The sequence below is a fragment of the Pelodiscus sinensis genome, chromosome 22 (assembly GCF_052426305.1).
Source record: "Pelodiscus sinensis isolate ZL-2025 chromosome 22, ASM5242630v1, whole genome shotgun sequence".
NCBI classification, from domain to species: domain Eukaryota; kingdom Metazoa; phylum Chordata; order Testudines; family Trionychidae; genus Pelodiscus; species Pelodiscus sinensis.
Genome location: NC_143073.1, coordinates 9,613,576 through 9,628,823, shown reverse-complemented (window position 1 = coordinate 9,628,823; position 15,248 = coordinate 9,613,576). Strand labels below are relative to the sequence as shown.

Sequence of the window (15,248 nt, the reverse complement as noted above, 5' to 3'; positions counted from 1 at the left end):
CCCGCTTTAAGTGCCTGGGGGGGAGGGCCCACCAAGCAACCTAAACAAAATCCTCCAGAACAAAAAGCATTGGAATCAGAGCTAGGTAGCAGTGAGTTAAAAGTCTGTGGCAAGGGGGCAGAATGTGGGTAAGTTCCAACCTGTGATTTGTGCTTTGGTGTTTTTTGCCAGCCGGGGAGCAAATTCCTGCTCGGTGGAGCTTAAAAAGAAGAAGAAATCCAGCCCCCCCCCCCCCCCCTCTAGGATTTTTAAGATTTACGGCCTCAGTCCAGTGGAAGGGTTGATTTCAACAGGGGCTGGGCTGGGTGTTTTAATTCCCCAAAGGTCGGGTGCGACAGCCGTTTTATGGCTTCACTCTGGGGTGACATTTGCCTTTGGCAGATGCTGGACTGACCCAGTTCTAGTCTCCGTTCCATCCTGGCTGCTTGGATAAAACCCCCTGATGCCCAACTCCCCCGGCCCAACTAGAAAGAAATGGCCCGTTTCCATGGATACCATATTACCCTCCCCCCCCCTTTTTTTTATGGAAAGAAATTGGGTTTTTTTTTTTTTTTTTCTTTGACAGAGTAAGAGGGTTTTGTACCCGGTCACAATAATCAGCCCCCTCCTGTCTCTTTCATTGCTTGCGCCGTGTGTGAAAAATTCAAGGCATGAATGGGAAGTCGGTGCCTTTTTTCCTGACCCCTGTGGATAACATAAAATGCCAATTGTCTGGCGGTGGGAGATTGCAGACGGCCACATGTCTCCGCATCGCAATCCCCCCCAGTTCATCTGAACTCTGCTAGAGCGTGGGAGGAGAAGCCATAAAGTCAGGACACCTGGGTTCTATTTCGGGCTCCGAGGAGTAGGGAATTGGCAGTCGGGACCTCGGCGTTCTCTTCGTGGCACTGGAAGGAAGCGAATAAAAACCAGGACCCCTGGGTTCCTTTCCTGGCTTTTGGAGGCTTCATAGTTGGTGTGGGGGTCCGGACTCCTGGGTTCCACTGATGGCTCCAGAGGGGATGTGGTCTGGCAGGCAGAGCCAGGGAGCAAAGGAGGCACTTTTTAGGAGACAGAAAGATGGATCAGGGCTCTTTGTGTCCTTGGTTGGCTGAGCAGCTGCTGGGTGAGTGTGACTACTGGGGGTGGTACCCCTCGATCCTGTGTCACGTAGGTAGGCATGATCCCCCAGCACCACCACTGCTGCTGCATGGAACACGTTGCTTGTCACTGTCACCCACACGCTTACTGCCACGGCCGGCTGAGCAGATCCCTGGTGGCTTCCGTTCCCCCAAGGGCGCAAATTAATTACTAACTGCACGCTGTCTGATTAGTCCCTGGTGGCTAACCCCAGTGGGGGGAGGGTGCTTGCGACTTCTGTGCCGTCAGCCTGGCCTGTGCGGTTCTCGTCGTGTCCTGCGCCGTCTCAGAGAGACCCGTATTGCTCGTGTGGCCTCTGAGATCACTGCAAAACAGCACCGCCCTGCCACTGACCCCCACGACCCCATGCCATCTCCTCAGCACCAGCCCGGTCCCCTACGGCCGTCCCATGGGAACCTCCGGAATGGGTCAGAAGAGAGCTCTGTCTAGCTACAGTCTCCTCTCACACGGGGCCTGGTACCAGCTGCATCCGAGGATGCTACAAGGATCCGGCAGCGCTGGGAAAACCTGCCCCCAGGGAACGTTCCTTCCTGACTCCAGGACCCAGTGGCTGCTCCCCCAGTCAAACCCTGCAGGGGCCTGCTGCCCCACATGCCCATCTCCCTTCACCACCCCAGTTAGCTCAATCAGCAAAGAGCCGGGGCTCCGGGCAAGTTACACAGAGCGGCTCAACCCAAAGCCTTGGAAGCCAGCAGCCAAACTCCCACTCACTACAGCAAGTGATGGATCAGGTGCAGAACTTGGGGTGTTTCCAAACGGGAGCATTAGCTGTGTATTCTTCCCCGTGCAATGTTCTTAGCTATCTATCTGTCCCTCCCTGTACTACACCCTACTACACTCTGTCCATCCCTCCCTAAACTGCATCCTATCCATCCATCCCTATACTACAACCTGTCTGTCTAATCTATCTATCTATCCATCCCCACACATCCCTCCGACTGTCTAGCTAAATCTCTTTTCTCTTTTTCTGTCCCTTACTCTCTTGGCCTCGTACTCTTGAGGCCGAGTGGTGACCCCCTTGATGGTCTGATAGAGTGAGCGGGGTGGGGGAGTGTCTTTCCCACTCTCCGTGGCCTTATTTCCTGCTCTCTCATTTCTCTGGTTTCCATTCCTCTGTCTGGCCTTTGTCTTTCTCCCTTTCTCTTCGCCTCGCGCTCTCTGCTGCGAGCTTTCACAATTAGCCGTCAGGCAGCCTGATTGCTTTACCTGCCTCTCTCTGCTTTAGGCTGCTCATTGCTCTCCACAGCCGCCTGCCTTCTGGCTGCCGTGGGCTCCGCTGCTCCATTCCGTTTGGAGCACGCAGCTTTGAAATTAATCAGCTCCCTCCATACGGTGCCATTAGGGTAATGCCTCTGCGGCTTGCAAAGGGGAGGAAAAGAATAAAGAGCGGAGACAGCTGCAGCTGCCTTCTAACGGGATGGTTGAATTTCAAGGGATTTTCCCAAAGGAAACTGCCCCGTTGCTCCAGTTAGGGAAAGCTACGAGTCCAACCGGTGAGGACCTGCCACTCCAACCTCCAGCAGAACCTCTTCCTGCTCCCCCCAGCTGCTCTTTTGCAGCTTCTCTCAGCACCATTTCTGCCCTGTCCAGAGGCCGGGGTTGTCCAACCTCCCTCACATTCTCCCAAGATTTCCATCGCAATTGTCTGTGAGCCAGAGAGATTCCCAGAGCAACCCCCAAGACGTGGCTCAACATCCAAAACGTTAGTCAAGCGCAAGTTTTTGGCTAATCCTGGGGTAGCTGGGTGAAATTATCTGGCCGGTGGTCCTAAAGGAGGCCAGGTGGCTTGACCTTAGGGTTGCCAGGTGTCCGGTATTTACCCGGACAGTTCAGTATTTTCACCTCCTGTCCGGTAAAAAAATTTAAGAAAATACCGGACACCTAAAATGTCCAGTATTTTCTGATTTTTTTAATGGCCAGGAGGTGAAAATCCTGGGCTGTCCGGCTCAATTCAGAGGTAGGCTGGCAACCATAGTGCTTTCTGGGTTCCGCAGGGGAGCTGTCCGGCCTGGCACAGGGAGGCAAGATGGTGGGTGGCCAGTGGCAGACTGTTAGGGCCAAAAAGCCTCACCACACATTTCTTAAAGGGGCCACGCAATTTTTTTTTTTTACTTAACAACTCTCGGGGTCCTTTTTTTTTTTTTTTTTTTTATTTCTTCTGAAACCATCTGGCAACCTCATGATCCCTTCTGCTTTTAACACCTCTGAATCTACCACCTTCAGATGCTCCTGTGACCCCACAGCCTGAATCTCTTCTTCTGTACATCTCTGAGACTGTTGACTTTAAAGAAGTTGCACCTGAATGGGGCCTTCACTTGGCCTTGGCTTGCCCATTGCTAGAAATAACCTCTCCCTGTCCCGCCCTGAGCTTCTTTGGAGGTTCTCACTGGTTGCAAAGAGTGGACACAGCTTTAATAGAATCATAGAAGATATGGGTGGGAAGAGACCTCAAAAGGCATCTAGTCCAACCCCCTGCTCCATGAAGGACCAATTTCAACTAAATCATCCCAGCCAAGGCTTGGTCAAGCTGAGGCGGTTGTGGAATTTCCATCACTGGAGATATTTAAGAGCAGATTATATAGACATCTATCTGGGATGACATAGATGGTGCTTGGTCCTGCTGTGAGGGGACTGGAATTTATGACCTCTTGAGGTTCCTTCCTGTTCTAATGTTCTATGAGTCTAACCTCCAAGGATGGAGAGTCCACCCCCACCCTAGGCAACTCATTCCAGTGCATCACCATCCTCCTAGTGAAATAGTTTTTCCTAATTTCCAACCCAGAGCCCCCCCCCCCGCCCCGCAACTTGAGACCGTTTCTCCTTGTTCTGCCATCTGCCACCACTGAGAACAGCCTCTCTCCATCCTCTTTGGAACCCTCTTCAGGTAGTTGGAGGCTGCTCTCAAATCCCCCCTCACTCTTCTGCAGACTAAATAAGCCCAAATCCCTCAGCCTCTCATAAGTCATGTGCCCCAGCCCCCTAAACATTTTCATTGCCCTCTGCTGGACTCTCTCCAGTGTGCCCACGTCCTAGCTTTCATGTGGGACAGCAGCCACTGGGCCACATTTCACCCCGGGTAAAACCAAAGGAGTTAGTTCAGGTAGGAATCTTCCATATTGCCCCCTTCATTGACTGGCCATCTAGTTCCATTTCCCAAGTACCATTCTCCATTCCATGTCATTGCCATGGGCTCTCCTTTCTGCAGTCCCAGCAACTGCTAAGCAGGAGCAAAGCTTTGGAGATTTCCTTGGCTTTTCCGTATTTCACTGTAAACAGAAAACAAGAGAGAAAAGCCAGGAGTTAAAGTTTCCATCACCTCCAAAATGGGTGCCGGGTAGAGAAGGGTATTTTGCTCAGCTACTGTCTATGGCTATGTCTACACTACAGGGGTTTTCCATTTTTTTTTGCGGAAGTGCAGACACTCTCTTTCAGAAGCCCTGTCTTCCTCCTTCCAAGAAGAAGAAGGGCTCTTCCGAAAGAGGAGGCTTTTCCGAAATTTGGCCCAGTGTAGAAGGGCCAAATTTCGGAAAAGCCTCTTCCAAAAAAACAATTGGGAAAAGGTACGCAAATTGCAGAGCGCAATTTGCGTACCTTTTTCCAATAGATCAGTGTAGTCTATACATGGCCTATGAAAAGGATGTTCCTGCCCCAGCCAATTCCTGAGAGGAATGTCGAGGGATTGATAGAGTAACCTCCCTGTTCATTCTCACTTTTTGTGCGTGTGTGTGTTGTGTTGTGTGTTTCTAGGCGTGCGCCAGGAATCGGAAGGCAAAGACAGCTCCAAGACTGTCCATTTCACCTTCCTCATCGGCTGCGTCTTTGTGGCATTTGTCCTGGGGGCCTTCTTTTCCGGCTTGTTTGTCTCCTGCTACTGCAGTCACATGTTCCAGAAGGCCAAGCACGTCAGCAAGGACCCCGAGAACACAATCCAGCGTCCCCTCTCCCTGCGGAGCTTGGCTAAGATGAACGGGCTACTGGACAGCCAGTCTAAGGACGGGCTGACGGAAGCATCCTCTCCAAAACTTTACACCACCCTGCTGCCCAGTGAGAAGGAGCCACACAACGGGACGGCCAAGGCCGGAGTGAAGGAGCACCCCGAGCTGTCTGGGCTGCCCACGCCGGAGTCCACCCCGGAGCTCCCCATGAAAAACATGAAGGCCATCAGGAACCAATGGGAGAAAAACCAGAACTGCAACAACGCCAAGGAGTCACAAGGCAAAGGCCATGTATTCCATGGCCCCATCTCTGGGGCCCAGGTCTTCCAGTTCCCCGGTGCCATGGTGCTGCCTAGCAGCCTGCAGGGCTATGACCAACCACTGGCTGGCTACCCGGAGGAGAAGAAGATCCCCAATGCAGAGCGGGTGCTGGTGCGCCATTCCCAGTGCTATCTGCCCAAGGGGGTGGAGGTGACCACCTTGGAGGAGCTGCTGAAGCACCTCCACGAGGCTAGCGGCTCTCCGAAGAAGTTGCTGAGCGGGGTGCCCGGCCACCAGCCAGCCATCAGCCCCCACACCGCCGTATCCTTCGCCAACAGGGTGCAGCCCAAGATCCCGGACACGGAGAGTGCCCCCTACTACAGCTCTTCCACCCTCCCCAGGGACAGCCTGCCTCGGAGGCTGGATGTCCCCCCCGACGTCACGCCGCAGTCCTGCCTGGAGAAGCAGCAGCCGTCCCGGCACCCGTCGCAGAGGCATTCGCTGTCCTCAGCGCAGAAGCTCATGAACCTCGCGATGGGCGGGGGGCTGATCTCCCGGCAGCATAGCTTGAGCCAGGTGGTCCGGCAGCCCCCGCCCCCCGCACTCCTGACCCGCATGCACTCCACGGGCACCCAGGTGCCCCTCGAAGGGCCCGGCGCCTTCCTCGTGCGGCAGCCCAGCTACGCCGACCAGAGCTCGCTGCCCAGGACCGGCGGCATCAAGCGATCGGCCTCCATGAAGCCCGACGTGCCCCCCAAGCCGCTCTTCATGCCCTCGTCCCCCATCAAGCCCTCCACCCAATTCAACTACTGACCTTGCCAGCATTAGAGGGGGCGTGGCTGCCAGCCTTGCCAGCTTCCCCGGAGCCCCCGCCTGCAGCACCAGGGTGGGGCAGCGGAGACCAGTGGATTTGTAGTTTTGCATTGAAAAGAGCATTTTTTAAAATGCATTTGGCACACACACACCCCCCACCCCCATCACCTGCTAACGCCCAAGCAAAGGGGCTTCAGGAACATGTGGCGGGCACCGTTCCAGGAGAAGAATGTGCCCCCCAGGTATCCGGCTGCCACCACATCCCCGCTGTCAACCGGCCGCCTCCTTTCCCGCTCAGCCTCCTGGGACTGGCGGGGAGGCAGGGCCGGTGGGGCCCCACGAGACACGAACGCTTCTGTGCCGTTGCAGGGCACCTGCTGCGTGTGGTTTCTCTGTGCCAGGGGGCATGGAAACCGAGCTCGCCAGCCCTCCATGCCCCAGCTGCACTTTGCTTCCCAACGACTCCAATAACCAGCCGGGCGGGAAGGGGAAGAGGACGAGATCACTCCTCAGTTTCTTCCTTGTAGCACCCACTCCTTACACCCCGCCCCTCCCTCCCCCCACCAGCCTGCCTCTCTCTGGTCTTATTTATTATTAAGACTGAACGGCTTTTTAATTTAAAACAAAAGGCCGCGTTGTAGCCTCGGCTCCCAGGGGTTTGACCCCCAGCGTGGTTCACGTGGCAACGAGGCTGTCTGCGTCCCGTCTCTGCGGTCAGGCCGACTTCAGAACCCTCCGAGGCAAGTGAAAGCACCAACCTGGGACCGCCCATCGCAGTGCAAAAAAAAAAATCAATTTTGGGGGGAAGGGGCGACATCAGAGGGATCCTGGCCAAGCCAACGACTCAGTGGGATCTCAGAGGGCTGGGAAGCCTCGGACAGCTGGCCCTTCGAGCCTTGTGAAATATATGTATAGATACTGTACATAGCTATAAATAGATATATATATTTCAACGTAACTTCGCAGAAGAGAAGTCCAATTTATCCTACCGTGTAGGAGAGTGAACTGTGCACAAGCCAATGGTGCTGCAGCCATGTACATGCGGTGTCGGGACAGACACAGCCTGCGTTGATGCCTGAATTATATAATCTCATCATTGCCTAGAGCCTGGGTCGTTTTTGGGATGTGGGGAGACAGGGTCAGTTACCACCACATGGGCTTTACACTGGAGTGTTAGGAAACAAGGAGCGGCACCAGCAGAGAGCACCAGTCGGAGTCGGTGCATCAGGACAGGCATGGCGGGGGGGGGGATTCTCCACTGGGGTACAGGTCTGATCCATCTGACTCCCCCCACCCGCCACTGGGCAGTGGGTTGATCCATCTGAACCACACACACACACACACACACACACACACACATTGGGATGAGGGTCTCACCTAGCTCCCCCACTGAGACAACAGCCATCCCTTACACTCCCCAAGAGCATCAGCCACCCCTCCCCGACCAAGAACAACAGATACCCCTTCCCCCAGCTAAGAGCAGCAGAGACACCCCTCCCCCACTGAGAACAAAGGAGACTCACACACACACTGCTATTCAGAACAATGGATTGTCCCTTCCCCATTGCCCATAGAGAACAAAAGCCAACTCCTGGCCCTCAGCTGGAGAACAATGGCAAATCCTCCCCTCCCCCACTGAGAACAATGGAAAGTCACACACGCACACAAACGACTATTGAGAACAATGGATCATCCCTTCCCCCGCCTATAGAGAAGCAACAGCTAACGCCTAGAGAACAGTGGTGAATCCTCCCCTTCCTCCACTGAGAAAAGTGGGAGCACAGGACTCTTGGAAACTGGGCCCTGCACAAGGTACCAGGCTGGAGGGCGATCGGATCAGCCCAGCATTCATCGGGAATAGGAACTGAAATCCAAGCCATGTGCATGCTCTGATTTTGGCTGGTGTCTGTAGAGAGTCGGGTTAATTTAAACAGAAAGGAGCCGCCCTCTTCCCTGAATCAGAGTGAAACCCGTTTAACCAGTCCCCCTCCCCTCTGCAGTGTTTAGCCAACCTGCAGGGCCTAAGGAGTGTTATGCTGGTGTGAATGAGACTCAGCCTAATGGAGTCACGCCTGATTCACATGGAGCTCAGAAGCCAGCCAGGGATTTTAAATCAAAGCATGTTGGGGCAAAGGGAGCAGGGTCCGTCTTCCTTGGCACTGGGAGTGGAGCTAGGTGTGAAGCAAAGGCTACATCTTCCTGACAGGGCACCCAGAGCCAACCCAGTTCACCAGTTCACCCAAGTGTAAAGAGAACTGAACCTGCTGGAGAACTAAAGTCTGGGCTGTCCCTGTTAAGGGGATGGGGGAGGTCCCGTCTACACCACAGCTAAGTCAGGGGAGCCAGGTACAAAGGCTGACAAGCTCAGCTGGCCCTTCTACCTGAGCTAAATGCCGGTTCTGAGCCACTGTAGTATGGGGATACTGGGGGGCACTGCTGAAAATAAGCCATTTGCCCTGAACTGACAGAGACAGGGCTACTTACAGCCCAAGACTGGGGGCTCTCTATTATAAGTCACCAAATCAGTCACTCAGGGTACGTCTACACAGCAGGGCTAAACTCGAAATAAGCTACACAACTTGAGCTACGCTAATTGCGTAGCTTAAGTCAAAATAGCTCATTTCAAATTTGGGCGCGTCTACCCAGCACTTATTTCGAAATAGAGCTCTCTTCCCCCAACTTCCCTTACTCCTCATACAGTGAAGTTTACAAAAGTCGGAGTAAGAAACCCATTATTTTGAATTTATTTCGAAATAATGGGCTTGCTGTGTAGATGTGCAATATGTTAAATTACACTGCTGTGTAGATGTACCCAGAAGCACTTTCTGTTTGCCACACTGGCCAGCAAGAAGTCATATAAGCTTAGACACTCCTCCAGTTTTCCTCCGGCACCACCAGTACCACTCATTCAGATGAGAGGTTATGAAAACAGATCTCACCAAATAAAAAGGGTTTTCCACATTCAATTTCTAACTTAGAATCTTACCCAAAACGCACACTGATGACCCAATCCTTTAGAATCTAAAATCTACAAGAAAGAAAGAAAGAAAGAAAGAAAGAAAGAAAGGTGAACGTTAAAATCGTTAAAGGAATCAAATTACATACACCAACTGCCAAGTTCTTGGTGCAGGCTTGTAGCAATGATGGAATAATTTGCTGCCATAAATCAAGTCTCTGTTTGGATAGGTCATTCAGTCCTTTGTTTCAAGCTTCAGTTTATAGCATAGATCCTCCAGATGGGAGAAACAGGATTGAAGACAAAATGGAGGAATTACCAGGGCCCTTTATATATCCTCGGCCATGTGGCGGGAATCCCGTTGTGTAAAAGTATATCCCAAAATGGAGTTAGAAGTCACATGAGCAAGTCACCTGTCCATGCATGACTCAGCTCTTTGCAAGTTCCCTCTAATTTTTCCCACCCCTGTGTAGAATGAACTTTGTGATGTGCACCAGTGTGGAGGTGGCGTGCGACAGGTAGGGGATGGGTGACAAGCCACCTTCTTAGGGGTGCAAATAACAAAATTCACGTGGTCGGGGTGAGACCAAGAAGGGGGAGGGCTCAGAGCTGGAGCAGAGATTTAGGGTGTGAGGGCTTTAGCTCGGGGTGCAGGCTTTGGGGTGAGTCCAGAGATGAAGGGCTCAGGGCTTGGGCAGAGGGTTGGGGTGAAAGGGTATGAGGACTCCAGCTGGGGGTACAGGCTATGTGGTGGGGCTGGGTTTGGGAGACATTGGAGGTGAAGGAAGAGGCTACTGTGAGGCAAGAGAATTCACACACACACACACACACACACCCAGCTCTCTGGCCTTGCAGCAGCACCTGGGCTGGGGGAATGGTAGGATCAGAGTCAGGCCACTACAGCTGCAGCACGATCAGGGCTGGATCAGGGCCAGGCAGCCATGGCTGCAGTAGAATCAAGGCCCGGTCGCCATGGCTACGGCTGGAGCTGGGCTGGGACAGGGCCGGGCTACCACATATGGCAGGGTTGGGATCAGGGCCTGGCTGGGCCACCCTGCACATGGTTGGAGGGTGAGCTAGATTGGGGCTAATGGTGAGGCAGCCATCAACCAGCTGCTGCAGGTCCTTGCCCAGTACGGCTTCCTTCCTTGAGCTCTTTTCCAAATCTTGTGCCAGAGCTATGCAAATGAGGCTAAGTGTGGAATATCACCAAGCCTCATTTGCATATCTGATGAGCCGCCATTTTTGCGGAAGAGGCTCTTTCGCAAGAAGGAACTGTCTACACTGCCCCTTGCGCAAGAAAACCCCTCTTGCACAATGCTGTTCGGCTGATTATTTTCAGGAATAGCAGCATTGCGCAAGAGGGTTTTTCTTGTGCAAGAAGGGGCAGTGTAGACAGCTCCTTCTTGCGTAAGAGCCTCTTCTGCAAAAATGGTGGCTCATTAGATATGCAAATGAGGCTCGGCGATATTCCACGCTTAGCCTCATTTGCATAGCTCTGGCGCAAGATCACGCCAGTGTAAACATAGCCTAATAGTATCTGCAGTCCCTTCATTGACCTGCGTGTCGTTTACGGTCCTGACCCCTCTGCCTTTTACCCTCCAGTTAACCACTGCCGTGCGGTCACCAATGAATTTCCTTTTCTCCTTCTGGGCAGAAAGACACAGTGAAGATTTCATGCTCTCCACCCCGCTAGGGGTAGTTGATTCGTTACCTCATTAGCGTGGTGGCTTTGTTTGCCTTTTATGACAGTGCCCCACCATTGTCCCAGACAAGCAACTCCATAGTCTTTGGCCCACACCTGAGCTAGACAGTCTGGTTTCAAACAAAGTCTGGCAAGGAGAGGATGTCTAGCCTTCCCTCTAGCGCTGGTGCAGATTTTACAATCACAGCACTGAGCAGTGCATTAGCGGTTTCACATGGTACCTCGCAAGGTCTGTTTGGGACAAATAACCTTGCAGTAGCATGGGTGTGAAGACAGGGCATCTAGGGTGTCACCCCATCACACACACACCCCAAATTCTGATTGGCTTCTGTCCGAGCCACACACAAGCGATGTGTTTGGGCGACAGACACCTCCAGCTCTGCCCATCCAGCCAGGAGGGACGGCTGCAAACGCCTCCGTCTGGAAAACTTTTCAGCCTTTTTCCACGGGCCCTGAGCCACATGGCTGGGAGGAGGGGAAGGGTTGGGCTGGGGCAACCAGCTGGGGAGGAGACAGCAGAGCATGGTCAGGCATCTGGGCTGAGCAAGCATAAGGAGCAAGGTGCAGCACCAATGGAAAAACCCCATCCCCCTTCCAGCTCTCTCCTGCCTCAGCTCATAGGCATTTTCTGAAGGCTTAACGGCAGCTCAAGGTCATGGCCTGTCTACCGACCCCTCCCCAAGCCCCTGATATCGGAGACCCAGGGCCATGCCTTCTGCTGGTGTACCCCACAGCCAGGCCGCCATAAGGCAATCTGTCCCTATCTCTGCATTCCCAGATGCAGCCCCAGAGCAGGTGCCGGGCAGGACCAGCTGAATAAACGAAAGGAATTAAGATGCAGAAGAGCCCTCATCAGGCACCGTCTGTTCCATCCCCCTTTGACCGGAGCAGGTGTGTTCCTCATCATCTGGATTTTATTCCCAGCCTCACCAGCAACCCAGCTAATGGGGCTCCCCCTACAATCGCAGGAGGCGACCTTGCAGTAAGCGAGGACAGGAAGATTTCCCTGCTGTTCAACTACATTTTCCCTGTGATTAATGTCACCCCATCCTGCTAGCACCACCCTGGGGTCACCCTCAGCTCCCCATGGCACCCAGCCCACTCCTTGGGGGTTCACACCCTTCACTCATAGCTGCATGAGGTGCGCTCCTACTGGCCCCAGCTGAGCCTGGGGCCTGGTTGTGCCCGATGTAGTGCAGACAGATCATCTCTGCTCCAAAGAAACCACAAGCTAACTAGACCCAACAGATAGGGCCCGGAGGGGAAACTGAGGCACTGCGCAGAGACATGAAAAATAACCATGTGACCGTAGGCCAGCCATGCCGTACCTCAGTTTCCCTCTCTGGAGAGTGGGGACCATGATTGTGTAAGCCCCCATTGTGACCCCAGCCTGCCAAGGCCACTCAGCTTGTCAGGGGCAGAACGGAACAGGCCTTGATGCTTTTCCAAGGCTGACCAGGAAGTCAGCCTCCATCCCGTCTCCCTGCCTTGGCAGCACAAAGGCACCGTGGTGGGTGGTTGTTCTGAGGCCTGCCGCACTAGGTTCGGTCTAAAAGCTATGCGTGAAACGAGGATGCCAGGTCTCAGCCTGGTCTCTGGCGGGTGCTAGCTGGGCAAGACCAGCTGGCCTGTCAATGCCATGGGGACAGCTGATCAGAGGAGCTTTGGTTGGACAGCTGAGTGGGCTGTGGCAGGGAAGGGAGACATTCCCCACTGTACAGACGGGAGGAGTGGCAGTTAGCTTGCTGGGCAGTTTTCCTCCATCAGGCCAGGCTAAGCCTAGGACCAGGAGCCAGGCCAGCTGAGTCCTAAGCTTGACCTTGCTGAAAAATTGCCATGTGACCGTAGGCTAGCCATGCCTCAGTTTCCCTCTTTGGAGCGTGGGGACCGTGATTGTGTAAGCCCCCATTGTGACCCCCGCCTGCCAGAATGGGGTGCAGGGCGGTGATTCCAACTTCCCAACCCAAGCTGAGGCTGGGATCCTTTCCCCGTCTTGATGCCGCTGTTTACAGAAGAGGCAGCGTGCTGGGCTTTCCAACCTTGTTTTCCCCAGCAGGGGGCCTGAGTGATTTGCTGGTCCCAGTATGAGCCGATACGCTGCACTTTGCCCAAGAAGGATGGTGCCCCAGAGATCTCACCTGAAATTAATTCCAAGAACAGAGACGTTTTAAAAACCAGAAGCGTGTGTGCTTGTGTGTGAGCGAGGCACCGCATAAATAATTGGCTGGGCTTGGCGATACGAGTTAGCTGAAAATTACTAAGCCCTAGTGGAAGCAATTTGTTCAGGCAGTGAATTAGATGCAGCCAGCCGGACGTACCGAACCTCATTTGCCCCAGCAATTTAATGTTCCAGCAGGCTGTTGATGGTTTCTATAGAGAAGGAGCAACTGGGCCAGCATATACCTACAAACACACACAACAGAAAGGGTCTGTCTCTAGTCTCTGCTGCCTGCCCAGAAGGGGGGAAGGGTCTGCACACAGGCCAAGGCCCCACTGTCCAGGGAGGGGGCGGTACAGCAGCAGGTTTCAGAGAGAGCACACAGGGAGGGTCACACCTCTCAACACTGGGGTCAGGCTGCCTGCAGACTCAGGCAGATGTTGGTTACACTTGGAGCAGGGTTTTTTTGCATCCACGAGGGCTAGAAACATAATATTTTGGAAATCCAAGAATGCCATGATTCTGTTCCCGTCTTGTCACTCCGTGCACTGACGTTTTAATTCCCATCCCAGCTCTGGCTGGTTCTCAAGTTTGTGGGATCCGGCTTCCCAAGATGGCCCTGCCCAGCACCCACTCGCAAACAGGGCCACGTTGCATATGGCTCCCGTCACTTTGCTCTTTGTGTGAAAGCAGAAGCTACAGGACCCTACTGTGATCAGGGCATTAGCGTTCTGGGGAGAGGCCGTCCCTGCCCTGACAACCTTGACACAAGTGACTTCAGGAGAGTCGCCCCATGGCTGAAGCCAAAGCTTCAGCAACTGTTTGCTTGCTACTCTTGATACTGGCCCTGGCAGAAAACAGAGGTGAAAATAAGCGGATGCGCCCTGGTGCACAGCTCCCGCAAGAACTGGCTGTGCCGTAACAAAAACCAGCAGGGAGCTATTTAAAGATCTGGCAGGAGCCTGAGTTGCAATAGAACAGTACCTGTAAGAAATGTTTAGGAAGGCCTCTAAAAGAAAAAGGTTAAGAACCCCATAGCTAGTGAATTTGCAGCTTCTCAGAACAGGCTGTCTCTATTATACAAACTACAGACACAAGGCAGCTTCTGTGCAGCTCACTTTCCAGCACTGTCTTGTTTGTTTACCAGGGATCACACTCTCTGACAGAGTCCTTTAATACCTCAATAATGCATTACAAGCAAACCTCTCATTATCCATCTTCAAAGTTCAGAGCATAAGCTGATCGCCAGCAGGAGGTCAGGAAGAAATGTTCCGAACCTGTTTTCTACTCCCCACTGGGTGTGGAGCTCAACTGATCAGTCCAGTCTTCTCTGTGATATAATTTCATGGATTTTAAGGCTGGGAATCTGACTCCCTGCATAATACACTAGTACAAACCTGAGAGAGGGAAGTCTCCCTTTTTTTGGAAAAGAGAAACTGAGGCATAACATGGGTAAATGATTCACCTGACATGTAAGAGTCAGGAATAGAACCCAGGAGTCCTGCTTTGATCTATAGCCATCCCCCCCAACCTCTCTTATGGCCTCAGATAGAATGACACAACACAGCAGCTGGTATAACTGGGCACCCTCACATGGCCACAGGTGAGAGGTGACTCATCTTCCTGAATACATAATCACACTCACAGTCCACACACCCCAACACATATTCACCACTGATACACAATTACACACACACACACACACACACACACACACACACACACACACACTCTGACACATATTCAGAACAGATCTACAGCCACTCCCTCAAGCCCATCCCACTCACACACCTCCCAACACATAATCACAGTCACCCACAATCACACCTCCAAAACATGCATCATCACACCCCCAACTCCCCACATCATCACACATGGGCACATCGTGCAACACAAAGTTGCACCTTTCACACACTATCCGTGCCAAGATGCACGGGGTGGGGGGAGGGGGAGACAATTGATCATGCTGGTGAAACTGACTAGACAAATGCACAGGGCCCCCACAGTGCAAGGAAGTGAAACATTCTTCTCCTCTGATCATCCAGGTTTTTTTCCTACGTGTGTCGTATTTAGAGGCAGCACCTGGAGCTCTGAACTGACACCACATGTAGTCCCTGCCCCAAAGAACCCGGAAACTGAGCCCGGAGTCACGCAGCAGGCCCTTGGCTGAGCAGGATAGAACCCAGGTGTCCAGGCAGCCACACCGCCACTGTGCCTCACCCAGTCTCTGCTGCATCACCATGTATTCCAGCAGCTCAGCGTGGCCTCTGGGACCAGACT

The 15,248-nt window shown here is 53.2% G+C and overlaps 1 protein-coding gene across 3 annotated transcripts in view; it reads left to right on the top strand.

The window, feature by feature from the left end:
- The window catches only part of SEMA6C (semaphorin 6C), a 110,209-nt gene extending 100,993 nt beyond the window's left edge, over positions 1–9,216 (top strand). For all 3 annotated transcript variants that reach the window (XM_075908167.2, XM_075908166.2, XM_075908168.2), the window contains one exon: positions 4,888–9,216. In XM_075908167.2, coding sequence (XP_075764282.2) covers positions 4,888–6,149 — 1,262 coding nt within the window. In that variant the 3' untranslated portion in view covers positions 6,150–9,216. The remainder of the gene's footprint in view (positions 1–4,887) is intronic.
- The last annotated feature ends 6,032 nt before the right edge of the window (positions 9,217–15,248 follow it).